Source organism: Micropterus salmoides, unplaced genomic scaffold, assembly GCF_014851395.1.
Source record: "Micropterus salmoides isolate LMB-PRFRI ecotype aquatic unplaced genomic scaffold, ASM1485139v1 Ms_hic_scaffold_15, whole genome shotgun sequence".
NCBI classification, from domain to species: Eukaryota; Metazoa; Chordata; class Actinopteri; order Centrarchiformes; family Centrarchidae; genus Micropterus; species Micropterus salmoides.
Genome location: NW_024040596.1, coordinates 23,464,220 through 23,492,122, shown reverse-complemented (window position 1 = coordinate 23,492,122; position 27,903 = coordinate 23,464,220). Strand labels below are relative to the sequence as shown.

At 39.8% G+C, this 27,903-nt stretch overlaps 2 protein-coding genes and 1 long non-coding RNA gene across 8 annotated transcripts in view; 1 reads left to right on the top strand and 2 right to left on the bottom strand.

Annotated features, from left to right (window-relative positions):
* Positions 1-798: 798 nt before the first annotated feature.
* Positions 799-21,905, bottom strand: LOC119904452 (interleukin-1 receptor type 1-like). Of its 6 annotated transcripts, none has more exons than XM_038721137.1 (13): positions 21,748-21,905; positions 19,613-19,774; positions 10,498-10,575; positions 9,726-9,978; positions 8,894-9,086; positions 7,930-8,101; positions 7,572-7,634; positions 6,553-6,688; positions 5,027-5,181; positions 4,475-4,618; positions 3,974-4,141; positions 2,653-2,927; positions 799-2,288 (listed from the first exon to the last, which is right to left on the bottom strand). In XM_038721137.1, exons 2-13 carry the CDS (start codon positions 19,746-19,748, stop codon positions 1,998-2,000), a joined length of 2,064 nt encoding a protein of 687 aa, XP_038577065.1. In that variant the 5' UTR covers positions 19,749-19,774; positions 21,748-21,905; the 3' UTR covers positions 799-1,997. The 6 variants fall into 6 exon arrangements, with proteins under 6 accessions (XP_038577065.1, XP_038577066.1, XP_038577069.1 ...); XM_038721138.1 differs by having other exon boundaries at positions 19,613-19,770; positions 21,748-21,902; XM_038721141.1 differs by lacking the exon at positions 21,748-21,905 and adding an exon at positions 14,228-14,374 and having other exon boundaries at positions 19,613-19,740.
* A 3,659-nt stretch (positions 21,906-25,564) lies between these two features.
* LOC119904450 (interleukin-1 receptor type 2) overlaps positions 25,565-27,903 on the bottom strand; it is an 8,516-nt gene continuing 6,177 nt past the window's right edge. Inside the window, exons 9-10 of the mRNA XM_038721135.1 lie at positions 27,377-27,522; positions 25,565-26,638 (exon numbers count right to left, since the gene is read on the bottom strand). Of these exons, the coding sequence (XP_038577063.1) occupies positions 26,493-26,638; positions 27,377-27,522 (292 nt within the window). The 3' untranslated portion in view covers positions 25,565-26,492. The remainder of the gene's footprint in view (positions 26,639-27,376; positions 27,523-27,903) is intronic.
* The window catches only part of LOC119904451, a 15,194-nt gene continuing 13,837 nt past the window's right edge, over positions 26,547-27,903 (top strand). The window contains exon 1 of the long non-coding RNA XR_005444699.1: positions 26,547-26,658. This is a non-coding gene — a long non-coding RNA (uncharacterized LOC119904451). The remainder of the gene's footprint in view (positions 26,659-27,903) is intronic.

Here is a 27,903-nt window from a genome sequence, read left to right as displayed (position 1 = left end):
CCTAATCAATGAAGTTATGCTGCTGTTCCTTGTGTGTAAATACGCACAGCATCTCTCTCTAAATGGGGAGCATCTTATAATTGGAATAATGCGCCCTTTAAATAGAAGGTAAATACTGTGCCATTGACCAGGTGTTGGTTGGTCAATGGCGCAATCACTTTCTGCTGCCTCAAGATAGAAATGTGCCAAAAATGTGCCTGACCACACCTCATTTTAACATCAGCTGTCCCATTGGCGCACAGATGGCTGCAAGTACATTTGCTACACAATGAGCATTGCACTTTGTGTGGGGTGGAAGACAGGGTAATGATTTGCACATATTTGTTTTCCACTGGAAACTAACTTGAAGGCTTTTGCATACTGCTAAGAGCAAAATCTTAAGGGAAACAAAAAATATTTTTAAATCAGTGGTTCTCAAATGTTTCCACGTTAAGGATCCCTAAACTAACACGCATTAGACCAAGGACCCCCTTTTGATAGGATTTTATCACAGGGTCCGCCATCTGATAGGATTTTTTTTACTTAAGATGTTTTGTTACACAAAGCTGTATGAAACCCATGACCAAAATAGTCCTACATTCTGTCAACTTATTGATGGAATTATAGTGAAAATACATTTTTCCACTTTTGGCTGGGGACTCCCACGTACCCCCTCAAGGATCCCTGGGGGTTCCCGGACCCCATTTTGCAAACCACTGCTTAAAATGGGTCAACATGAAATGATATAATCACTGTGATAAAAGAATGTCAGAACACAGTTTGGTGCTTTCTTCCAGACTTAAACCAAGTACGTTGTGCTGCTTTGTTACAAGAAATGCCTTATAAATAACATTTAATACAAATCAACACATAAACGTTTCCCTCCTTGGCTGTTGCTCTTTACTGTTCCTCATCTGTAGTTCAATAACGTAACATAACACACTCATAACAGAAATGCCAGTACATTTAAAATGAAATTAGCTTCTTGGCTTCTTATGATGCTGTAGAAATATTTCTTTCTTTTTACATATTTAAACATTTTATCATACATATGTACATTTTACAGTTACATTTAATCATTTGGTTTGATTCCTGAGTCGTCCTTTGTCCACATCATTTATCTCCGCCAAGCCTCAACCTCCAGGGCTGAAAAATTAAGCTAAACGTGGAAGTGCCAAAAACTGTAGTTCCTCCAATGGCCACTTAAGGAGGGCTCCAAAAGAAATTCAGTCCACATAAACTTCATATTAAAATGCCTAACTTTACAGTAGAAATAAACAACATATTTACAGCCTGAAACAAAAAACTGTTTTGGTCTCTCTAGCTAATTTCCCCTGTTGATGACAACTGTACGGGGTGATTTTTTTTTATAAATCTCACCCATTTAAATTATAATAAGGCTTACAGTTACGCATAATTAAGGGAATGCCTGCTTTGAGTGACAGGTGGGCGCCATCACAGGTGGCTAGTTGCTAGATGTCTGCTACCTCCACCCAACGGCTGGTGCCACCACACAGAGATTCACAATCTCTCTTCAGAAACCTATGGGTGACGTCACGGAGACTATGTCCATTTTTCATACAGTCTATGGTCTCCACCTGCCAGGGAAGGTAAACAGTTCATGTACCGATGCAGGTAATCTCAAAACAGCCCAGACATCTTCACATCAGATGTGAGCTACCGTCATAGAGTCTTTGAGCAAAGCATCTCCCACCTTTTCTTGATCCGTTACTTTGCCTTTAGCGCATGCTGTACATGGTACAAATAGGACCTTTTGCTGTCAGAAATGTGCTACTTGAGCAGTTACACAATTAGAAGCTAAAGGAAGAATATATCTGTCGAGTGGACATTTGTAAGAGTATGTTATGGCCAAGGTTGTAACCTTGACTTGGAATGCTTCTGGTGACAGCACAGTTTTTTTTAACTGTCTGCATGTGAGGGCATTCACTACCATACACATTTGCATTGGAAACCCTCCTGTCTGGTCAAACAGTTGACACATAAATATTATAACTCCATCATAAGTTTAGAAGGGGAGATTTCTCGGGGTACACCACCCTCTTGCCCCTCACTGGCATATGATACCTCATCTCCTTCCAAAACCTGGAGGAAGGGGAGAGGGATGGCGACAACTGTGTGTTTTGTCCACTTTTCTCCTCGTCCTCTCTCCTCTTCATACATGTCCTCTGACTCGCCGTTGGGTTCTTCCACCAACACACAGCGCCCTGCTTCTTCCTCAGGTGACGCACTGACTCTGGGAAAAGAGCCAGCTGAGCCCGGGTGACTTCTTCCAACTCAACCAGAACCACCTGGAAAGCAGCGCTCGAATTAGAATCTGGGTGGCCCTTTGAGCGTGTGACCATGAGCCACGAAGAAATTTTAATTACATTAATAAATCATCATGGTTTTATCTCTTTCATGCTGTCACAGTCAGATAAAACAAGTTGTGTGCTGTGAGTGTTCTGAGAAAATAACGTGACTCCATGAACCTGTGTTAATTTTTTTTCTTTCTTATTAAATCAAGTGTAATGATTTAATGCAGCCTGGGGTTAAGGTTGGCCTAGAGCTAAATTTAATAGTGATGTTAAATATGTGTAGCTCCACGACAGTTGTCTTTGTAGAGAGAAAACTTTCTGCTGTCAAGAATATGAATGCAAGAGTTTGTTTTCTCACCTTGAGAGATTCCTCCAGCAGCGCTCTGTGCATTGCTGCCACGCACTCCAACTGCTGCCTTGTGTCTGAATAAACTTCTTCACTACCATCAAAACTCATGCTGCTGCTGCTGCTTTCTCTGGTCTTGCTTTCGGTGCTCTCATTGCTCTTAGATATATTGTTGTTATTATTGCTAAGGCTGCTTGTGTGTCCTTTGCTGGTGAAAGTGGTGGCGGTGTAGAGCAGAAGGAGGCGGCGACTGGCTTGTATATTCTCTTCCACTGAGTCCACGATGGCTGCAGGGAGGAAACGGAGGAGAGACACAGTGCAAATGCGTTAGAAAAACATGAGCATAAAAGTGACCAAAACTTGTCAAATCCCATAGACATATCAACTTGTAACAAGGGGGTCACAAGTAGACACTGGAGTATTTTGAGGGGTCGCAAGTAGGCTTGAGCCGTATCAATTTTTTCACAAATTTATACCTTCCTGAAACCTTATATACACCATATACGGTATATGGTGGTATTGTCCAGCCTACAATGCTGTGTGTCTAATATGTAGTTAGCCTACTGTCTACTTAGATAAGTCTTTCTGCGTTTAAATACTTAACCAATAGAATAATCGATAGGGAATAAGCGCCCTTATTTTTTAGATTCATGCTGGAAGACCCAATGACACTTGTTGTTGTGGATACCAACACATAGTGAGCGGAGATGATGTGCACAGAGCTTTGTGCTGTTGGCTGGCTCATCTTTATCATCGGGACTAAACCCAATATACTCCCAAACAGGAATCTTGTTTGTATCAGTTTAATAGCGTCTGTATATTTAACGGTAGTGAAAGTCATACCATCGGGATTTCTAAATACCCTGGCATACTGTAATGCTGTGATACTGCCCAAGCATAGTCACAAGCCAAAAAGGTTGGGAACCACTGATTATGGCCATTTCTGATGGAAATATGAGAAGGTGGCCGGCCATTGTATACCAGACTAGTGTGTTACTCGTATATAAATAAACAAAAAACACATTTTTCAGTATCTCAGATAGCAGCCTGTACTGTATCTGAAGGTAAAAATATGGCACTGACATTCAGGCAAAGCCAACATTCCCTTCAATCACAATGACAAATAACGTACATGAAAATATCGGTTGTAAAAAAAATTAAAATAAAAAATTTACTTGGTTGTGACTGAAAATATAATACTAATATTGACAACCTAAGAAAAGGTCCTTAAATTTTCAGAGTGGAGTTGCAGTAAAAAACATGTTTTTTAAAGTACCCATATATCTGAGGCAAATAATACCACAGTGCTATCTCTGCTATGTAAAAGACTTACCCTGCCCGGGCCGACAGTCACGGCCTGCTATGAAGAGTTTGTAGCCACAAGCTTTTTCCAACACTTGAGGCAGTGTGTGAAGGGCAAATGTCTCCACTTCCTTGCTGAATCCGATTGAACAGGGCTGTGGGTATGCCACATAGGCATCATACAGCCTCCCATCCAATTCTGACATGGGGAAAAAGGAAAAGCTCATTAAGGATATTTTTAGTGGTGGTTGTTTTGCTCAGGTGAGACAATGGCTGCTCCTCCATTGCACCGAATGACAGATAAAGCCTGACAGGTTGGGTAAAAGGTAGCACTTGAGATTCTTTGAGCTGTGATGTGTATATGGGTACTGTGTGTGTCTTGCAGGGTCAAAGCATCACTGTTGGATTTTTCATCTTGGAGTGTTGTGAGTGTAGCGTAATAGTTTGTTTTTTGTGAGCTGACATCATTACCTTGCATACTGTATGTGATAACGAGCACATTACTAATTAAACAGCTGCTGTGAAAGATTACCTTTATTTGAATAGAGGACTGGAAACGCTCTCCTGAACCACAGCACAATGTCAACCTTAAAAAGGTAGTAGATGGTGACACTGATGATAAAGAGAACCGTCATGCCACCAAGCATGAATCCAATGGGAAGTATGATGTTGGGATCTGTAGAGATGAACATCACACATACCAGACTTAGTGTTCCACTTGGCATCAAAATACCTGTAACTTTGATTGATTGTGTCTACTTTGTTTTCGCCAATAATTTGCCAGTTGCCTACTGTAAATGTGTCTTTATTGAGTGGTGAGGAAAAGTGTCAACATGCAGCCTTTACTGATCATCTTTCTACTAGGTTTTGATTTTGATAACCATTTCATCACTAAAGTAATTTTTAAGCAAAAATGGCAAAAATTCATGGCCCTAGCTTCCCTAAAAATATAATATGTGCTGATTTATTATCCTTTATGATGTTAAACTGAGGGTCTTTTTGGACTTAGTTGGATAAAACAAACAATGTGAGGTGTCAACTTTGTCTGTGGTCTTGAGTTTTCATTTGGCAGGTGTGTTTTTACCTTCTGGTAGCAGAGTAAAATATCCCTCAGGATTGCCTCTGGCACTGTATGCTCGACAAGTGTAGTTGATGTGGAAATCCTCCTCCCTCAGCTCAGAAACCAACAGCTGTCGCTCGAACCACACACCTTTACGAGGAACATCCTGGTTCCACAAACTGGTGAGGACAGAAAGATGAAAAAAGAAAGGTAATGCAAGGACACGTGATGCTGCTTTGCTTGGTTAGAGCAGGAGTATCTAGTTCTTAAAATAGTCATTGTGCTTATTTTCAGGTAATAATTTTATTTAGTAGTTGTACCAGAACAGGTTTACCTGGTTTAACTTTCAAAAAACACCATATTTTTGTCATACTGTACGTTGCTGCAGCTCCTCTTTTCACCCTGTGTTAAACGCTCCTATTAGCTACGGAGTGATGCATCTCACCTCTTTGTTGGGAGTTGCACATGCGCAGTACCTAGTTAAGGCCTACTAGCCAATCAGAAGCAGAGTAGGGCGGGTCCTGAAAAGCTGGTATAGTCTATGATAAACACTGCTTCGGTCAACCAGTGGGTTCGTACCATGTAAGTTACCAACTTAGTTACCTCCATAGATCGAAGTAGGGTTTGGGGAAACAGTTGCGTTGCTGCTTGCAACTGCATAGTTCCAACCAAGGAAGTGCTTTTGGGAAACGCACCACACTTTTGCAACTGGAGCAAGAGTTTCAGAGTGGTGAGTTATTAATCTGTAACAAATGTATCTTTCATCCATAAAGTTTTAACTGAGTTTCTGTCTCTACATCACAGTAACTTTATGTTCATTGACTGCCTGGAGGGTAGCTAGTGTTTGTAAGGGAGAGGAGAGGCAGCAGGCGGATGTCTTGTCTCTGTGTGCTGCAGCTCAGTGTTTTTCCACGGTGTTTTTGAGGGCGTAACTGACTAGCTGATAGGTGAGCATTTTGACACGTGTTACCATACATAACAAGGTAACGGAAAACAAGGCTGGACTAAACGACCTGTTTTAAGACCGTTCAGACCACCTTTCTGTGGGAGGTCATAACTCCCTATGGGCTGGGCTTTTTCACTTTGCAAACATATTACATGCACAAAAAAGAGATAACATAATAAAGGAAAAATAAAAAACAAAAAGCATAATATGGCCTCTTTAATAATTTATATTTTATAAATATTCTACCTTCTACCTTTTAGTTCTTGTTGTGCTAGTCTCATTCTTTAATCAAACAAATACATGTAATCTGAAAAATATTAAAATAAAGAATTCACACTTTATAACAACTATCTTGATATATGTTTAAAAACACATCTATGCTCACTTTAGAAATTCTCCACATGGTATTGAAGAAATAAAAACTCAAACAACAAATCGAAGTAGAATTACTACTTTACAATGTTGGGGGGCTTATAATTATATCCCAAGAAAGCTGTGATTTTGTCTGATTTATTTGAACACAGACACCTTGTAAACATTTTTGTCTTGTCATACCCCAAAAGCAGCAGTTAAAACAAACAAAGGGAAAGTTAAGTGTTCTGACCGTTTATTTGACGTGTAGACACGTTCAGAGGGGTTGGTATTGAAAATCAAAACGCCTCTGACCAACCAAAAGATATCAACTGAAGGGCTCCCAACAGATGGCACAAACACTCGGCACTGCTTGCTGAAATTGGACCCTAAACACATTCACAAACAATAATAAATTATACTGAACAAAACAGTATCTCAATTTATAAACCTAAATTTAAAATTTCTAAATATTTCTAAATGTTTCTCACACAGACTAATACACAGATGTATGCCCATAAAGGGCTTCAGACCCTGGCAGGTGTTCAGACCAAAAATAGCATTGTGTCTGTGTTACAGATGGCAGTGAAAAGATGAAATTTGACAATTTTAAATAAAACAACCATGAGTTTGAAAGATTTATCAAGCGCTACACAGTGGTTTGTAAGACAATGAGGGATGAATTCACAAAGAATGGACTGTGGCCGCTGATAGCACATCACATGCAACCGCTATCTTCCCTGTCTCAAAGTCCCTCATGCTACCCAGTCTCATCAATGTACATACAAATAACACGACTTTTACACTTTTAAGTTATTACTTGGTCAGGTTTAGGAAAACAATAAGTTAAATTACTATTTACATAATTATTTTATATTGAGAAGTATTGTCATTTTGTCATTGACCCCAATGCAAACAGACTTCTGTTTGGAACCAATGAAGATGCCCCGGGCTGGAAAGAATGCAGGTTTAAGGCATTTAAAGGGTAGCGATGAGTTAGTTGTCTCTTGCTAGTTTCTCCAACCTTGCCTACCCCAGCTTTAACAGTAGAAAACCGCAATTTATGTTACAAAGGATTCTACCTGAAATGTGCACTTGCATTTACTCCCTCATCAGTGCCAAAAAAGTGGTGTCACTAAAATGAATAGGAGTAGGCTGTGTTTTTTGACACAAGGCAAATGTTGGTCTGAACGAAGCCTGAGTCAGTTTCAACAATGTATTTAAACTGCAGAACACAATATCTGTCAGAATATATTGCAGAGAGGGACTCACCTATCTGTGCCTTGAAGATTTCATTGGCTGGTTCATGCACTTCTGGAACCAAATAATACTCCACTGAAAAGTAAAAAATGCAGAAACAGAGGTTGAGGTTGTCTAATCACAAAATACCAAATAGTTACTAGCTGTCTTTGCAGTTCTTCCCACTCTTGTTTGTAATAAGTTTAGGGTCATGGAAGTAATTTCAACCTCTTGTCACCCTGCTGTAACCTTTGCTGTAGTTAGGGTTAAGGTTGTAATGTTGGTGATTTAGAAAATAATGTTGGTGATTTTGAAAAGTGAAGTGTATTCCACTGGAGGTGTTAACACAAGTTCCCCTCAGACACAGTCAAGGGATTATCTTTGTTCTCACCTCTAACCCATGCGTCAATGGTCTCTGACACGGATCCTGTGATGCCTCCGAGAGTGAAGGTCAAGGTACAGGTGTAGAGGCTGTTGTTTTGAGGTTCCACCCCATCAATCTTCAGGTGGGTTGTATCCCAGTAGGTATACTTGCCTGTCCCATCAACAATGGGGTCACAACCCTGAGTAAAGGAAACTTAAAAGTCAGGCTTTTTATCATGACAGTATATATATATATAAAAAAAACCCTACTTTTTTATAAGGGTAGCCAGCCACATGGTTAAAGGAATACCCTGGTGAGTAGAGTTGGGGGTCTAGAGCCCGATGGATCCCATTTCTTTTAACAAAATACCCAGACTTTCTCTGTGAATAGCGCCAAATCCAATTCAAACTGACTGCTTTACAATTATAGGGAAAGACGTTAAACTTTCCCTATCTACTACAACACCTCTCACGAGGTCCCGTTGCAGGAACACTGATTGATGTAAAAAAAAAAAAAAAATCCATTCATCGGTAATCGACAGAAGAAGTAGGTAGATGTCATGAGTAGGGATGGCCACCATGCTGAACAGATAAAACACCACCTACTGAAAGCCAAACTAAAGGAAGTTTCCAATATAAAGAGAGCTATATAGTTGAAAAAGCATTGTAAAATGAATTTACATTTGTATTTAGGTCACTTGATTCTGATACTACATCAGATTTTCATAGTAATATTTTCATATTTACTTTTTATCCAGTGTTACATCTACTGCATATAGTGCAGGATTTTGCTTACTTTAAGACTTCCAAATTGCATTCATTCATGTTGTGTATAGTGTATTGGTCCAAAGAGTTCACAGAGTTTCCCCCAGATTGTCTGTATAGATCTGGCCCAGCAAAACTACTCTACAACAGTTGGAGTACCCTCAATAAGTTTGTGAATATTTTATATTGGTGCTTATTGAGCTCAACAAGACTTTCCCATAACTCACTCTGTACCACTTGATGGAGGAAGTGATGTTGTAGCTGTTCAGTTTATTGATGTAGTCCTTCAGAGGGCAGGACAGGCTGTCAGTGACTCCCCTCATAAGTGTTTGAATAGCTTTCCTTGGCCTACCACACTCTCCAGCAATTGGCAGTTCCACTACCAGCTTGGTGGCCTGCCTGTAGCAGCGAGAGGGAGTTCTGTTGAAATTGAAAAAGAAAATGTATTATTAATGATAATAGATTATTATTATTATTATTATTGTTGTTGTTATAATTTTGTTCATCTTCAAGAATATACAGTGGAAATATGCCAACTGGCCTTTTTTGAATAATCTCTGACAGTTTGTGCATGTGGAAGCATTATTCTTTAAATTTGAAGAATGAACATGTATATTTGGTTTGACTCTGTGCCTTCATCTCAGCTTGAAGTTTAGTGGAACTGCTGAACATAACTGGCCATAACAAATGAATGGTACAATAATGGCATGAAATAAAAACAAATTACTAAATGTAAAAAAAGGTACACAGCGCACAGTAAGAGTGTACATCCCTACAGTAGGTGCAATGATGTAGCCTCAGGGGCGTATGTAAACATGCAGAATTAGCACTGGTTTATGTCTGACAGGTGCTGATTCTGAGGACAGACAGGATGCACAGTATCTGAAACATGACGTATCATTGATTGATTGACTAATAATCAGCTCGAATGTTAAGCCTGTATGTTTAAGATATATTTCAGCATCCGTTGACCGTTTTAAATACATTCGATCACATGGCTCATACTGTTTATCCTGCTGTAATATTATTTCTAGCAACATTCAGATTTAAATATAGTACCTCAGTATGCTCACATATTCCCCGTCATCGTCCAGTGTCATGTTAAGAAACCACAGAGTCTCCCCGTAAACCAGGATTCGACCGGTCTGGTTGCTCATTTCTCGGCCCGTCTTTGAGTCATACCAGGTGATGTTGTAAGGGACAGTTGTGAAGCTGAAGACATCTGGAGACACCAGGGTGCTATTCAGCATAGCCATATCCCCAGGAACAGAGTAAACCCTCTCAAACTGGACCTTGTAGTTGGTACAGTTTTCTGCAACACACACGAGAATGGATTTGTCATGTATTCAGCTGTTCAACACTAATAGAGTTCTGAACAAAATTGTGGCATCTTGAAGGGTTACTTCTAATCCAAGCTGAGCCACTTTAGCACTAAATGGTGTGCAATCTATCTGTAATGTATGTGTTTGTTCCTTGACTGTCCAGGATTAGAGCCAGCGACCTTCCTTCTGGTCTGTAGTTTGCTTTATTGACTGCATGATATTTTGCATAATTGAACTCAACAGTGGCTCCACAGTGCGATCACAAAAACAGCCTGTCAGTCTTTGCTTTTTTTTTTCATGAATAATCTGAAATCAGGGTAAGACTTCTGAAGATCTCACACCTTTCAGAAACAGAGGACTGATAAACAGTTGCAGTTCCATGAGTGGCCACAAGATGACGATAAAATCCTACAAATACCCTCAATAATTTCTCTGTCAGTTCTAAACAATTTCAGAGCACTAGTAGTATTTATGTAGTTCTTTCATTAAAGAAACGTGACTTAGCTCACCCTGTACAAATCCCGTTGAGATTCCATATAGCCCAAAGAAAAACAGGAGACTTCCCAGTGTTGAACGCAGGCCCATGGCTGAAAAACACACATATAAACAACAGTTGATAATTAAGCCAGGCTCAAAACTACAATAACAGCATGAAATCATTGCAAACTGCTGACTTACTGGAACATGTCTGTACAGTGACACAGACAGGTCAAGATCCTTAAAGCGGCAATAACAGCAATAAGTTTAAGCCAAACCTTATCCCACCCAATATTTTTAAAAGTACATCTGTCTTTTCCTCTCTCCGGTTTTCCTACCCCCTCCCTGCCCTCCTACCTCTGTCCCACAGACATTGATGAGCAACGGTCTGGTATTTTAGGAGTCATTTATGTAGAAACATCTGACAACATGCTGCGTAATGCTTTGGAAGTGGCTCAGCATTCTTGAACACTGCTTAACTCTAAGGGAACATTCTTACTCAGCTTTGCTTGTAAATCTATTAAGCCTCTCGGGGGGCATTGGTGACGTTTTTGTCTCAAGCATGTACAGCTACTACCATTACTGTACTGGTTCCAACCAGCTCTGCCATAGCAATTTGGTTATATTTCTAGGTGTTTTTTGGTTTTTAAGTTACTCTTGGTCTCAAGTCCAGTTACATTCACTTTTTAATGGGTGGATCCAGTGTTAGTACCACCAGTCACAGTAACACTGTTGTTTCACCACAAATATGACGTTTTGATGTCAGTGTTGTTTTAGTCTGATAAACAATGTTTAAATGAATATGGTAAATAGACTGCATTTATATAGCGCTTTTCTAGTCTATTGACCAGTCAAAGTGCACTGATGACTAGGCTGGCTCCTTGCATGCCAGCCTAGTCATCAGTGTTTGTTTCAGGAGCAGTTAGGAGTTCAGTGTCTTGCTTAATCACTCTCTTTGTATGAGCCGGGGATGAAACCAGTAGGCCAGCCACATGGCTCAGGAGGCACAGCGGTCTAAGTATATTAGGTAGGTCAAGGTATATTTGCAGCCTGCTTATTTTGGTATCTTGAGTGCCAACCTTGTGCTCTTCTGATAAGGGCAAAGCATCCTTTGACATTTTTGCTATGTTACTTGTAACATTTAAAGTAAGATACCTAAACCTACTTCTGGTACCAAAGGACAATATAAAGGCAGCTAAACATGAGTTTAAAACTTGGCTGTTTAAGTCCCAAACAAGATTCTGGGCAAATCTTGAGAAAGCAAGCGGAGTGAATGGCCATATTTAACCACTTTGATTTTTTGCCTATACAGATCGATTATCAGAACACTTTGTGAAAAGTTCACGAACAAGACTGAATTGTGGATTTCTTTAGTAGTTAGGGCCAAAAGGCCTGTTATTTTAAGTCAGAATGATATAAACCAAGGAAAACCATCAAACCCTAACTTTACAGCAGCTGGAACCAGCAATTTTTGTTAAATTTTTCTTAACTAATCATTTGATAGTCTTGTCATTTCATTTTACATTCAGTGTAATATAAAATTTGATAATGTTGACAAATGTTTTACCTTGTTTGGTGTAGGGGCCAAGAAACACTGAGAAGGATAATCCATGAGAAACTAAGCGTTATTCATCTCAATGGAGTCGGGTCTTTCTTTTAGTACACACAGATTTCAGCTCCTGCGTCTGTTATTAAATGATCCAGAGTCTTGGCTGCAGTTAGGCAGCATAGTTTGACTCTGGGACAAGCCTGGGCGGAGAGGAGCGTGGGAAGCGCTCAACCGGTTTAGCACCCCAGTGGCATGAACAGAGATGGGGGAGTAACACATGGGTGGATGAGGTGAACGGAACTGACTAAGTTACACGGGGGAGAGAAATGTCGGGAAAGTGATTTCCCTCGTGACTGCAGGCCTATGTTGTTGTTTTGTGGTTTTGTTTACCAAGGTTTGGATGACACACAATATTTTGCTTTTACTTCAGTTTTAACTTATCCTACAACACACTTTTAAAAAGACTGTATACCATTTGTGGCTACAAGCAGCTTGTCATCTTTAATAATTCACATTACAGCACCTCATCATAACTGTCCCCCCCTTCCCACACACACACACACACACACACACACACACACCTGGTAATTTACTTACTCTGCACTTAATTGCAGATAACAACTAATGGAAATACGGCTTCCTGCCAGGAAACTTAAAAGAAAAGAGGAAAAGAGATTGCCCCTGCCAAGACTGTAGTGTTGATACAGTGCATTTTTAGATCCACATCTGCTTTTCTAACAGTGAGGCTACCAACACTGACTTTAATACTTGAACATGAAGATTCAAATTGCAGTTATGTACATATAGCAATTTAAGTACCATGTTTTTGCATGGGTTTAGTTCTACTATTGTAAGCAAATGAAGCCAGCACATCAAGGACTGGCATCCCTATATCAACTTCCGATCTACACTCGCTATTTCCGAAAGGAGTGTCCCCGATACCGCGTGAAGGACATGCTGAACCTGTTCCACCCCGACACAGGACAGTCTAGAGCTTCACCACAATTAATAATGCATTTGTGATACTCTTTTCAAGAGAATTCAAGTTCAAGTCAGAAATTTCCATGGTTATCATCAGAAAGTAACAGTATAAAGTAATCAACTTGGAATGACTGTATGCACATATTTGATTGGCCAATGCAGTGCGCAGCTGGATGATGTTGCATTGTGTTGAGCCAGTGCAGTGGTCTTATTAAAATTCCACTGACCATCAGTACCTGGCACTGCCTTTTCTGTCACTGCCTGACTGCCTTTTCTTTCTCCATCAACAAATATAGACGCATGCTTGTAGAAAGCTAACCAAAAATAGCAAGGCTTTATTTTCTCATTTTTCCAAGTTCCTTGCATAATGTAAATTACGTCCAGTATCCAATACTACAAGTGGTAAACTGAGAGACGTTCCACAATACACACGTTTATAGTTGTGGACTATCTTTTTTTTTTACAGATACATGTACCCAGTTAATAGTAAATAGAGTTGGAAAGTTGGAGGAGCTATTATGGGCACCCTTGATTCTGGAAGTCTGATACATTTTTCCCATAGACAACATTGTGTGACTCCTAGTTGGAACACTTCTCCAGCTTGGGTAGACATGAATCAGAGATTTTAAATGTTTTTTTCATTGATTAAAAATTGAAGGTACAAGCTTGTATAAACTTCAGAGAGAAATTAACTCCCAATGTGCATTTCTGCTAGAAACATCCAGTCACAGAGCTAAAATTATGTTACATGCTCTGCAAATGGTGGGAGGAAGCCAAAACTTTATGGTCTTGAGAAAACAGTCTGCATGTGAATTAAAGTACATCTGAATTGTGGATAAATATATTTCTACTTCTACTACTATGATATGACTGGCTTCTTCTCCATAGCAATGGCCAACAAGTTGAGGGTCATGGGTAATCGTAGTATGTAGAGCTGTCCGCCATGCCAAACTAAAGGAACTGTTGTGGCCATCGTTTTTTATTATTTAAACTTTGTGTCTGTTTTGGCCCGTCTATAGCCAGAAACGGGCAAGGCTGTTTGTAAGATATATACTTAGGATTGATTTGACAAATTGATATGTTGTAAACTGAGATCTAAGGCAGTGTTGTAGAAAGTGCTTGTATAGCAGAAATCAGACTGTTGGGAAATGGGACTTCTCTAACTGAACAAATTTGGGCAATGTTTGACTTCACTACAACAAACTGACAGAAAGGAACAAGTGTCCATTTACTTTTGTTTGCATTCGGTGGTGGTAGTTGGGTGTGTTGGCCAACAAATCTGCTCAGTCTTGCGAACTTTGTTCATCTGTTTGTGGGACAACTGTTGCAACACAGACTGAAGAGTGATTACAACCCCAAGGTTGTGACAGCATGGACATCTAAAGGACAGATAACCACTTGATAAACAACATGGAGTCACTGTTGTTATGTTAACCTCATGCTGTTATGCAATAGAGAATATAAAATATAAAAGACTATTTTACTGTTACTGTAGATATTGTAGAGTAATGCTTCAACAATATGCAGTATATAGTTTCAAATCATCACAATTAAACTGGAAACAGACAAAGACAAAAAACACAGTGAAGTTGGAAGCAACAGTAGCAGTGATTTGATTAGAACTGTGGTTGAATGCAGCCCTAAGAGCTGTGCTGGTGTGAGTCATCATAACCATGCTGATTCCAGTCATGATTCATTGACAAAACAAACACTAGGCAGCAGCAGCAAAATGTACTTTCACCTGCTATTCTTTCAAACAGTTCACACTGATTGACTGATTTGAACTCAACATAGTTGGACCAATCTCTCAAAAGTACTTTTAAAAGTTGTCTCTTTCCAAAATATAATGTGGGCTTACTCTTTAGCACTAAGACGATCTTAGCTGACTTAAAATGATCAGGTGCCTGAGTGTAATATTCTCATGTTCCTAGAGTTATGGAAAAGTGCTAAGCAAAGCAAAGGGGATGAGGAAGAGGATGTGATCCCAAATGTTGATGGGGAATTGAAACCCAGATCCATAATGCATGTCCTCAATACAACATGCTAAATGACAGCATACCACCCACTCTGAGCCAGAACCAGTAAAGCTTCTGTATTTCTCTTGCAAACAAGGACTTGATATGTATAAACTATTTCACTTTATGTCAATCTACAGGTGCATCTCGAAACATTTTAATATCGTAAAAAAAAATGTTTCTTCTGTAATTCAAAAAGTGAAACGTTTAAATATTCTACATTGCTTACACACATAAAGCCTTTTTTTGTTTTAATCTTGATAATTACGACTTACAGCTAATGGAAATCAAAACTCCAGTATCTCAAAGCTATTTGACTTTTAAATAATACAGAAATGTTGACCTGAGAAGAGCTCTAATCAGCTCCTCTCATTAACTCAATACACCTGCCGAGGTTTCCTGAGCCTTTAATTTCTCAGTGAGGTATTGGTGCTAACCATGCACTTTTCCTAGATAGTCAATTTTGTTAGCACCTGTATACAGTGGATACAGAAAGTATTCAGACCCCTTTAAATTTTTCACTCTTTGTTTCATTGCAGCCATTTTCCAAAAATCTAAAAAGTTCATTTTATTTCTTATTAATGTATACTCAGCACCCCATCTTGACATAAAAAAACAGAAATGTAGAATTTTTTGCAAATTTATTAAAAAAGAAAAACTAAAATATCACATGGTCATAAGTATTCAGACCCTTTGCTGTGACACTCATATTTAACTCACATGCTGTCTATTTCTTCTGATCCTCCTTGAGATGGTTCTACACCTTCATTGGAGTCCTGCTTTGTGTAATTAAACTGATTGGACTTGATTAGGAAAGCCACACACCTGTCTATATAAGACCTTACAGCTCACAGTGTATGTCAGAGCAAATGAGAATCATGAGGTCAAAGGAACTGCCTGAAGAGCTCAGAGACAGAATTGTGGCAAGGCACAGATCTGGTGAAGGTTACAAAACAATTTCTGCAGCACTTAAGGTTCCTAAGAGCACAGTGGCCTCCATAATCCTCAAATGGAAGAAGTTTGGGACGACCAGAATTCTTCCTAGAGCTGGTGAAGAGTGGAGAAAACCAGGCACTGCTCATCACCTGCCCAATACAATCCCAGCAGTGAAACATGGTGGTGGCAGCATCATGCTATGGGGGTGTTTTTCAGCTGCAGGGACTGGACGACTGGTTGCAATTGAAGGAAAGATGAATGCGGCCAAGTACAGAGATATCCTGGAAGAAAACCTCATCCAGAGTGCTCAGGACCTCAGACTGGGCCGAAGGTTCACCTTCCAACAAGACAATGACCCTAAGCACACCGCTAAAATAACAAAGGAGTGGCTTCGGAACAACTCTGACCATTCTTAACTGGTCCAGCCAGAGCCCTGACCTAAACCCAATTGAGCATCTCTGGTGAGACCTGAAAATGGCTGTCCACCAACGTTCACCATCCAACCTGACGGAACTGGAGAGGATCTGCAAGGAAGAATGGCAGAGGATCCCCAAATGCAGGTGTGAAAAACGTTTTTGCATCATTCCCAAGAAGACTCATGGCTGTACTAGCTCAAAAAGGTGCTTCTACTCAATACTGAGCAAATGGTCTGAATACTTATAAAAATGTGATTTCTACATTTGTTTTTCTGTCAAGATGGGGTGCTGAGTGTACATTAATGAGAAATAAAATGAACTTTTTTGATTTTTGGAAAATGGCTGCAATGAAAACAAAGTGAGAAATTTAAAGGGGTCTGAATACTTTCGTAACCACTGTATGTAGGGGAGACCGGGTGTGGTTGCAAAAGACTTTTGCTTCAGTAACAATAACTCAATGAACTTGTTAGCTAAAGTTCTGAAATTTTTATACAAAGTACCCACATTTGGTTACTACAAATGGCAACAATTAAATCCTCTACAAGAATATCACAGACCTTGTCACTCGATGTTAAATGCATTGTGTTCCCTACGATGCTGGGTAGGTTGTAACAATCACACAAAAGAATCAAAAATAGATGCCACACTACATGATATGCTTCCAAAACGGTAGCTAAATAAAAGAACAATGTTTTTCTCTTGCTTGTCTGACTCACAAGCATGTACAGTATCTATGTAAATTTATCTATAGAATAAACTTAAAAGTATACTTAATTACATTTTAGTAGTATGCATTAAAGAACATCACTGTACAGCCTTAGGTCTAACTAAAAAGGGGGGGGGGGGTGAGTGTGTGTGTGTATGTGTGTGTGTATTCTTATTCAGAGTCACAGTCAGGGCTTGAAGTGGTCCGATATTCACCGGTACGTATACCAGCACTTCTATATTTTACTCTTTGGCGTACCGGGACTTTTTCTTGCGCATAGGCACTTCTCACAAGCTGCCCATACACTTTTCTACCCTCTCCAAATGGTGGAGACCGAGTATGGAAAAGGTCAAGTGGCGATACACACACCAACATGTGAATGGGGAGTACTGGTCACAGTGCTGGTAACCCTGAAGTGTGGGTTTGGTGGGCCCAGACTGCATAGGGCTACATGGAAAATATTAAAATCAAGAAAGTACCTAGTTTTATGTATCGTGGATGGTTGTAACAGTTTTTTAAAGTGTTACAACCACCCCACTCCTGTCAGCCAATGTTTAGCTAGCTGTATTACTATAGTGGTTTGAAATTAGAAGGGGGGGGGGGATGCATCACATGTTGCCTGAGAAACTACAATTAAATTAAGTCAAACAATTCTATCTGCAATAGTAGAGATACTAAACAAAAATTGTCTTGGTCAAAAACTTTACTTTCTTACCTCAAAATTTGTTTTTTCTATATGTATTCTAAATGCACCTCTTTCCAGACTTGATAACCACCATGCCTGATTAGGGAGGAAGTAGGTAAATACTGATATGATCACCTAACTTCTATCTTATCTCTATTTGGTGGTGTTACAACTCTCCCCATGTTAAAACCATACCCGTCTCCCCTATAGGTTATTTAAATCCACCTTGACTCTGTTTAAACAGGTTAGGATTTTTCTCTTTGCTGAAAGGAAACGTGCTGGACATTACATTAAATCTGATTCTCATGTTCTGCCTCTAAAACAGTTTATTTTTAACCATGTGTGAGAAAATCTTTGAAATTAAAGATGCTGTGCTTAAACAGAAATTTCAAGAGACTGCAATAAATACTACCCTGCTTGACTGATTACTGACAAGAAACTGTGGTAATATTCTAATATAAAAGAAATTAGTAAATCCAGACATAATGTTGACAATATCCTTCCAAGTGCAGTTTGTGCAATCACTTCAAATCTTGAATTAGAATTGACTGAGAGTAAATTGAGGCCATTCAGCCTCTGGGAAGTTATTGACCTGCATGACTTCTGTAGCTCTAAAAAGGGAAACCAAAGGGAGTTACCCTTCCGCAGCACAAGAATATGACTAGCCTGGTCGAACGTTTATTTGATCTGGGAACAGTTTGTGAAGCAGCAAGAAAGAACGCGATTAGCTAATCGTGAAGATGGCGATTAAAATGTAGATTAAACAACGCATTTTACCCATTTTAACAGTCGTGCAGTTAAAAATTTATTCCGTTGTTATCCTTGTGTGACAGATCTGCTCGCCAATCACAAGAGCCATACCTCTCCTGTTACTCCTACTCACCAATCCGAGCGGGCACAGGGCGTGTACATTTTACAACAACAAACGAAATCAGAGGAAAACGTGGGATAATGGCATCAAATGAACAGACAGAGGCAGCGGCTGTACAGCGGTTTTGTCCGATGTTAACTCACACTGAAGTGTTCTAGCAGGGGAGCTTTTAGCTGATGTGTTAATTTGACATTTTCTGTGCTTCAACTATCGGATAACAGCTCTCTGTGAGCCCGTTCAGCTCCACTCTGTGCAGGCTACAAGTCCCACATGGAGCATTTCAGAATAAGAGCGTTGTACCGGTCTGATTTTGCTGACTTCTTCAGATTTTGTTGATGTTGTTGTACTGTCCTTGATTTTTGTGCTTCTACCATGGTTAAGTAGGCTATGTAGTGAAATTGTGTCTTTTTTTGTCTGTTTTAACTGTGATCTATTGTTGATATGAGATCGGGAGGGTGTTTTATTTTGAAAGTCAAAAATAGACCAGCAGTGAATATTGAAATTTAGCTAAACTTAACAAAAAAAATCTCAATATCTGGCTGAAAAATCGCAATGATTTTTTTCCCTAATTAACAACATACTGTTGAGCTGAATTTCCAACTCTAAAGTCTGCATAAATTAGCAGCAGTAATATTGTGCAAGACTGACAATTATAATGAATTTTTTTGACCTGTCAACCAGATTAAACCCTTTTAACAAACTGCAATAATCTTAATTGGATACAGCAGGTGCCTTTTAATATTGTGTAAAAGGAAATGTGGTTCGAATTACCTCACATTTCTCTAAAGCAGTAAATATGCAACCCTGAACGGTGTGTTCCCTGAAGCTTGAGCAGCCCTAATATTTCTGACAAGGCATGTGGGTAGGTAGCTGATATTGTTGTATTTGCCTTAAGTGGCAGAGTTAATATTACAAAAGTAAGACATCTAAAAGAAAACAACACTTGAGTCTATAGATAAGCAATATGGAGCTGAATATATTGACTCACCTTCCGAGAAAGCGTGACAGAGGCACCATACAGACGGAGGAAGGATGAGAGAGTTTACACAACACAGCAGAACTAACAGAGGAAACCTCACCCCTGACCCTTGCGAGCAGAGTGGAGTCTCGACCATGCAGCTCATGATGTGAATCAACAGCTCTGTCCTACCTCCATGGGACGAAAGCACAAACACAGACAAAAGGAGGAAGAGTGTATTTGGATTGCACCTCTCAACTCTTGATTCACCTTCCTTTGCATTTCAACACACTGTTAAACCATTTGTGTAATGTACCCCTAAACCTATCCAAAATAACCTAACCTTAACATAACCTCAACATAAAATAACATACCATACCCTTAATGACAATATTGTACATTAATCTTATCCAAAATAATTAAACAAAGTTTTGACCAAACAGTATGTTGTTCTGAGATTAAAGCTACAAAGATTTCACCAACTCAGTTGAAAATGGGTATTTTAGTTTCAGAAAATGAATAATAAACGAACCTAACCCTAACCATGCCACAATTACTTTTCTTTGCTTTGTGTCAAGCATTCCAGCCCTTTCCCCAGTGGTTACGACTTGGGCGTCGCATTGGACTTTCTTCCTGATTTGCTGGACTTTAATATGCATTATCTGCCTGAACCTTTGGTTTTGTTTGCTCATACTTGACTTCTTTCTTTGTTTTTATCCTTGCCTGTTTCATGTTCCCGTAAACCTCCCGTAAATGTACTTTTTGATTTAATCACTAAATGTAATTGATCTGAACCCCGCACCCATTTGATAAAAAAATGTTTGCAATCTCATGACTACAAGAACTAAAGGATCCTTAAGACTAACATGGATCGCTTCATCTTCCTGGGCAAGTTCTCGTTCCCATCATTTAACTCAATTCTTCCACAAGCCGATGTAAAAGCGAAGTGTGGTCTTGCATAAGTGTAAAGCCAAACCTGGGCTTCCTCGCTGGAAAGAGGAATCCCCAGAGACAACTATGAGTCAGTCCCCATCAACCAGGATCCCTATATGTCACTTTTTCAAAGATGCACTGCAGATTACGTGAACTACATTTACAGCTACAATGTGGCTGTTAGAACACTCATCCTTTGTACTCTTGTACTTGTACTTCTCTTTTCAGTCTCACATAGAAAAAATATTTCCATCATGTCTTCCTTTTTTTTAATGGTCAAAGCATGGCTTTAGGTCAGGGGCGATATTATCAAAAGACAATTGTCTGGTGCATCTGCAGGTATTTTCTAAATTATTGTCTTTTGACTAGTTGGCTTGTTGATGTATGTGTTTTTGAAATTCAATACTGATAATGGTCATTAAATTTTCACCAGCAATTTATGATTGTTGTAGTAATTATTGATTGATCTGCCCATTACTTTTTTGATAAATCACTTGATAATGTAGTTAAAAAACAAATGGTTGGATGACCTTTCCTGAACCAGAGCGTTTACCCTGGAAAATTAAGGCTGATCGGCCAGCTGCCATGTTTCCAGTCTTCCTCTGTCCAGTAGGATTATTGTCCCAACACAGTGGCCAGACATTACTTATCCAGACATCTATACATATTTGATCCAATCACCATGTGGTATTAGGCTGTAAATGAAAGTGTTTGTCTGTAACATTAGTTAACAGCTTACTGTTTGATCTAGGCTAAGCTGAGATTTAGTTGGAGACACAGTCATGTTTACTGATATTGCCATACCGTATGACTCCTGCAGCATTTCACTCAAGCTAGCTATCCATCAGTAGTAACTGTCACCAGCATCATTTAGCTATTTACCACACTGACAGTGAATATTCATGTATGTATTATGGGCATAATTACTCAGATTGAAAGCTTTGATTTATTAACACTTTTGGGAAGGACAATGTGTTTTGGCGAAAAATACTAAATGTAGCTTAAATGTAACTTATTGTTGTTTTTTATCCAAAGGGGAACTAAACTTCTTATATTATTTTTTTGAATGCAGTACAATCTAGCTTTGTTGACATGGCACTAAAGTCTTGCTCTTGCACTGAACATGGTGCAGATGTGGAGCAGGCACAGACAGTATTGTGATGTCAGTGATTTTTTTTATATACAACAACAATTATCCCAGCTCTTAGTACTGTTCAAAACGGAGAACTCACCAGCACGGTGTTATTCTAGTCCTTCTGTAAAGGCAACAGATTCTTCTGGTCACATGAAAATCCGGTAAAACATCTTGTAGCTTTTTTTTTTTCTCAGCTCAGACGTGTCCTCTCCAGCTTTGACTTCCTCTTTTGTGGAGACAGCACATTTTGCAATTTCCTTTTCAGGGATCTTTTGAAAGCCGGTGTGTGTCCTAATCTGTTGAGCAATAACTAGGAGGAGAGAAGCCTGGATTCTGCTGTTCATATGATTCATACCATACATGGATCTCTCACACAGCCCTGTATATATAACATCTAATTTGTACATGCACGCTATAGTTCACAATCTGCTCTGCATCCCACCCTGTTCTGTCAGGTTAATCCTTCCCACCACCAACAATAATAATCCCTGTTTGTTGAACCAAACTTCTGGTTTATATTATGGTGTCATTGGAGGTTTAATAATCCTAATACACTGTCATGGTGAGACACCTTGTGGTGACACAGAGAAGCAACTTGAGTGTGACCCCTAGCTCAAAGTTGTGTGCCTGTGACCCCTATATGTCTCAGAGAAGAACAGAACAGTAGTATTGTTTATTGGTAGTAGTATTGGTAAGCTTGACCAGTGGAAAAAAATGTGATTCTAAAATTTTGGTGGTTTTGATTTGTAGATTTTGAGTGAAAGATTAAACGTACATTAATGGAACAAACATATTCTCCTACTTTGTTTTACATAAACCATAATAAAACATTGGATTATTTAATAAATAAAGTTAAACAGGGCTGTTTTTCTTAGCTCAAGAAAACTGTCACAAGACAGTGAAGATGAATCAGCTTTATTGCCAGGTATGTGTACTCATACGAGGAATTTGACTCAGGATTGAACACTGCTCACGATGTGCTTACTTATACAATAATAAAATAGTAATAAAATAAAATCAGACACAAACTACAGAGTAGACAACACTAATATACACACTATGAACAAAACAATATAGACATATTGACAAATAGTGCAGTGATCAGAGTGCAAAGGATGCAAGAGTAAACTATTCTCATTATGTACATGTTGAAGGTGGATATGATATACAGGTACACATACATGTACACATGTACACGGTGTGATGGAACATAGTGCAAAGGATGCTGAAAAAAAAAAAATAAGACCTGTGACCTGAGGTAGGTGTATTGGTATACAGTATATACAATATGCAGTATGAACAGCACTGAAATAGAGAATGGTGAATGAATAAATAATAAGTGGAAACCAGTAAACAGGTGCTGATTAGAGACAGAGTTACTGGGTTATTGCACAGGAATTGTTCCTGAATTGATTGTTCCTGAAATCGGCTGTTCATCAGAGTGATGGCTTGTGGGAAGAAACTGTTCCTGAGTCTGTTGGTTTTGGCGTGCAGTGCTCTGTAGCGCCTACCAGAGGAGAGGAGCTGGAACAGGTTGTGTCCGGGGTGAGATGGATCTGCAGTGATGTTTCCTGCCCGTTTCCTGACTCTGGAAATGTCCTGAATGGAGGGCAGGTTGGCACAGATTATGCCACAGTCCTGACTGTCCGTTGTAGTCTGTTCTTGTCCTTTTTGGTGCCAGATCCAAACCAGACAGTGATGGAGGTGCAGAGAACAGACTGGATGATGGCTGTGTAGAACTGGATCAGCAGCTCCTTAGGCAGGTTGAGCTTCCTGAGCTGACGCAGCAAGTACGTCCTCTGCTGGGCCTTCTTGATGATCGTGTCAGTGTCACTTCAGGTCCTGGGATATAGTGGAACCCAGAAACCTGAAGGATTCCACAGCAGACCAAGAGCTGTTGAGTATGGTGATGGGGGGCAGAGTGGGGGGGCTCCTCCTGAAGTCCACAGTCATCTCCACAGTTTTGAGCGTGTTAAGCTGCAGGTTGTTCTGACCGCACCAGAGAGCCAGCTGATCAACCTCCCGTCTGTTGGCCGACTCATCACCGTCCCGGATGAGGCTGATGATCGTTGTGTCGTCAGCGAACTTCAGGAGTTTGACAAATGGGTCCCCTGAGGTGCAGTCGTTGGTGTAGAGGGAGAAGAGTAGTGGGGAGAGCACACACCCCTGGGGGGCGCCAGTGCTGATAGTCCGGGTGCTGGATGTGATGTTTCCCAGCCTCACCTGCTGACTCCTGTCAGTCAGGAAGTCTGTGATCCACTGACAGGTGGAGGCTGGCACAGTGAGCTGGGTGAGTTTGGTGCTGAGGATGTCTGGGATGATGGTGTTGAACGCCGAGCTGAAGTCCACGAACAGGATCCTTGCATATGTCCCTGGAGAGTCGAGGTGTTGCAGGATGTGATGCAGACCCAAGTTGACAGCATCATCCACTGACCTCTTAGCCCTGTAGGCAAACTGCAGGGGGTCCAGCAGGGGGCCTGTAATGTCCTTCAGGTGGGCAAACACCGGTCTTTCAAAGGACGTCATGACTACAGATGTCAGGGCGACAGGCCTGTAGTCATTCAGTCCAGAGATGGAGGTTTTTTAGGGACCGGGATGACTGTGGAGCGTTTGAAGCAGGAGGGAACTTCACACAGCTCCAGTGATCTGTTGAAGATCTGAGTGAAGATGGGGGCCAGCTGATCCGCACAGATTTTCAGGCACGATGGTGAGACACCGTCAGGTCCAGGAGCCTTCCTGATCTTCTGCCTCTGGAAGAGGTGGCTCACGTCCTCTTCACAGATCTTGAGTGCAGGTGAGAGGTCAGAGGGGGAAGGTTTGAAGATGGCGTTGGAGTGGGGGAGAGGTGTGACTCTGGGCTTTTCAAACCTACAGCAGAAACCATTCAGCTCGTCTGCCAGTCGTTGAGTTGTTGTATGTGCGGAAGGTTTTAGTCGGCACACTCATGTCCTCACAAAAACTGATGTAAGATGTCACAGTGTCAGTTAGTTCGTCCAGGTCAGTGGCTGCAGCTTCAAAAACACTCCAGTCAGTGCAGTCAAAGCAGGCCTGTAACTCCAGCTTTGACTCGTTGGTCCATCTTTTCACAGACTTTACAACAGGTTTAGCAGATTTCAGTTTTTGCCTGTGTGTCGGGATAAGATGATCGAGACAGTGATCAGAGAGTCCCAAGGCTGCACGGGGAACAGAGTGATAGGCGTCCTTTAATGTTGTGTAGCAGTGGTCCAGTGTGTCCCTGGTGGGACACTTAATATGCTGTCTGTATTTTGGAAGTTGATGACTGAGGTTTGCTTTGTTAAAGTCCCCAAGAACAATGAGGAGGGAGTCTGGATGTTTTTTTTTCTCCACGTTAGTTATCTGGTCGGCCAGGTGTAGTAACGCCTCACTAACACAAGCCTGAGGTGGAATGTAAACGCGGTGAATAAAACGGTTTACAGTTTTTACAGTTTAGATTGTATAGAAGCACTTACAGTAACACAATACAGTTTAACAGCACCACAAACTACAGCCTTTTAATTTTTTTTGTTTTCTCTTCAGTTTTAGTGAACTTAAAGAACAAATTATTATTGATTTTTTAATCAGTTGACTCTAACTTATTATATATTTAAAAAAAACAAATGTTATTTATTTTATTTATAAGATTTGTGTTTATGATATTATTATTCTTCTTTAAATCCACAATACATTTTAAAATTGTTGAATATACAGTAGTATATGTACCTACCATGTTCCGGTAATGGTGCTTCCTATCTTCAAGTCAAAAACAAGCTATTTGCATAAAGGGGTTTCTTCTCTTAAGTAATGTTATTTAATATTTGGGACAGTATGGTATTCTTGCATCAAACCAAATGTAAAAACACCATCTAGGTAAGAGAGAAAGCTTTAAAGATGTAAAACAAAGTAGCTACTACATCTACAGTTTTAAGGTACTTTATTGATTATCTCCATCGTTTAAGTCATTTAATTAAGTAAATTTATTCTACTGAGTTTCAGAGTAAAATTTTGGACTTTACTCCAACACATAATGAACACCATAGCCAGGACACTTACACCATCAACACCATTAAGTACTTTTAATGGATAAGTGATGTAACACTTGTTTTATAGGATTATAACCATAGACTGTATGGATTATAACATTTTAAATGCTACATCCAAACCTAATCCAAACATACACCTCAACACTGAGCATTTTCTCACACCACGTTCTTTTATTATAGTCAGATTTGGCATGTAAATGTGCAGACATGCAGACTTGCAAATGGACTGAATACTTTTCTGCTGATGAAGATGCTTCCCTGAGATTTATTGCATAGTGACACACACACTCACACTCACACTCTCTCTCTCTCTCTCTCTCTGTACTCAGTGGCCACTCTATTGGGTATGGCTCTAAAATCTAATGCAATCCAATACCTCCATCATCTTTACACAGATGAAACATCTCTCAATGTTACGCAGTCCGTTTCAACACCACTGCAAGCTACAACCTCAATAATAAACAACATATTTAAACCAATACCTCTCTGACAGTGTTAATCAAAACTCAACACATTATTTCTTTGTAAAGGTAGAATATACGGATTAGCACATACAATATAATTTAAAAGTAACAAAAATACTTGTGTATGTCTCAGCCGAGGAGGACAGTGGGTAACAGCATTTCACTGTAGGTGAATGCAGCTACTGAAACATTGAATGCCTGTAAAAGGAGTGTTGAACACCAAACATGGCGTGGTGGTGCCACCGCATGACATCACATGTACACAATGCATGAAAGACAAATTTGATATAACGGCAAACACATTTAAGAACATCTTTGTTTTGCATAAACTAGCAGAGTTAGAAAGTGCTGTTCTGCCGAGCCAGAAAGTAATCCATTTTCGTATTCCTTTTAGGTTTGAAGAGAGCATAGATGAAGACCAAGACCACAGTGAGGAAGCAGGACACAGCCACTGCAGCTACCACCAGCCATGTAAATGTGGGGTCTGCGAAGGGAGAGGCAGAGGTAAATTAATGTTTTGATACAGAGGCCACTGGTTGCTATGATCATCACAAAGAATAACTCCAGTGTATTAGAACATGGTTTGGCGATTGGTTATGCTAGTTATGAGTATTTGCTAAGATCTTGGAACATGGTGACATTGACAAATTTAGAGAAACACAAGCAGTCAGACAATCAGATGGGTTTCAAACTAACCTCCACACACACAACTCTGCAATAAGGGATTACTGGCTCAATCCAAATAAAGTTGTTTTTAAAAAAATCTGGCTAAACTGTTGGCTTGTTTACAGCCTGTCTAATCAACTCGTGTTTCTGTCAGACATCATTGATATTGTTGTGTTCCCAGATCTCAGCAATCACTTCAGTGAGTTCAATGTTATCTGTCTCATGTGGTGCATTTTCAAAGATAACAAAACACGGTATTGCCATGATTCTCTTCCTTATAAACAAACATGACAAACATAGATTAGTAAATAAAAAAACAAAACAATTATAATATTACTTGTATAACACCACCTGCAAAATGTTCTTACCTACATGTCAAAGAAAAACACAAGGCCTCAACGCAACGATAGCCACAGTGACCAAAACATTACATACTGCTTAGCATGTGCTTCATGAATTTTACATGAAAACTTTTTGATAATCCTGATTTACCTGATTTCAAGTGTTTCGGTAGAGCGATCACACACACACACACACACACACACACACAACTCACCCTCTAGTCGAAGCTGTGCAACAACTTCCTGTCTTCCACCTTGGTTCTGAGTGACACATTTCAGCTCTGTCTCCACGTCTTCTTCCGTTATCGCTACAACAATTAGCTTCAACTCAATCTGGCAGCCCCCAGACACTTTGGTTACCCTAGAGACAATGTTTTTATGGTTAGGCGGGTCACACTGCAAAACGCAATCAGAAGTACCTCAAGGCTGAAACTGGGCAAGATGTCAGTCTAATAATACTCATATATTAGCAGCTTTAATCAGAGGAAGTCCTAATACACAGAAAGGGACAATCAAAATCAAGAAGGTACAATCCAAAGTACATCCTCAATAGCAGCGTGTACAGGTAATATCACTTGTAACAGTGTTTTGATTATTTGTGTTTAGTATTTACTGTTCTATATTTACACTGGAAGAATTGCACCAAATATTGAAGGTTCTTATAATGACATACATTTGAAAGCTTTCAAATTTGATTGTAGTTTTCAATCTCTCAAGTAGTTGCTTTGACCTCAGGTTTCAG

Bases quoted from the DNA above. Each gene is read 5' to 3' on its own strand.
- LOC119904452 (XM_038721137.1), bottom strand. From the start codon at position 19,748: ATGAGCTGCATGGTCGAGACTCCACTCTGCTCGCAAGGGTCAGGGGTG. The intron at 4,142-4,474 runs GTAATCTTTCAC...TCCCCATGTCAG, and splicing joins AGTCCTCTATTCAAATAAAG to AATTGGATGGGAGGCTGTAT. The intron at 2,289-2,652 runs GTGAGAAAACAA...GCTGCTTTCCAG, and splicing joins TGCTGGAGGAATCTCTCAAG to GTGGTTCTGGTTGAGTTGGA.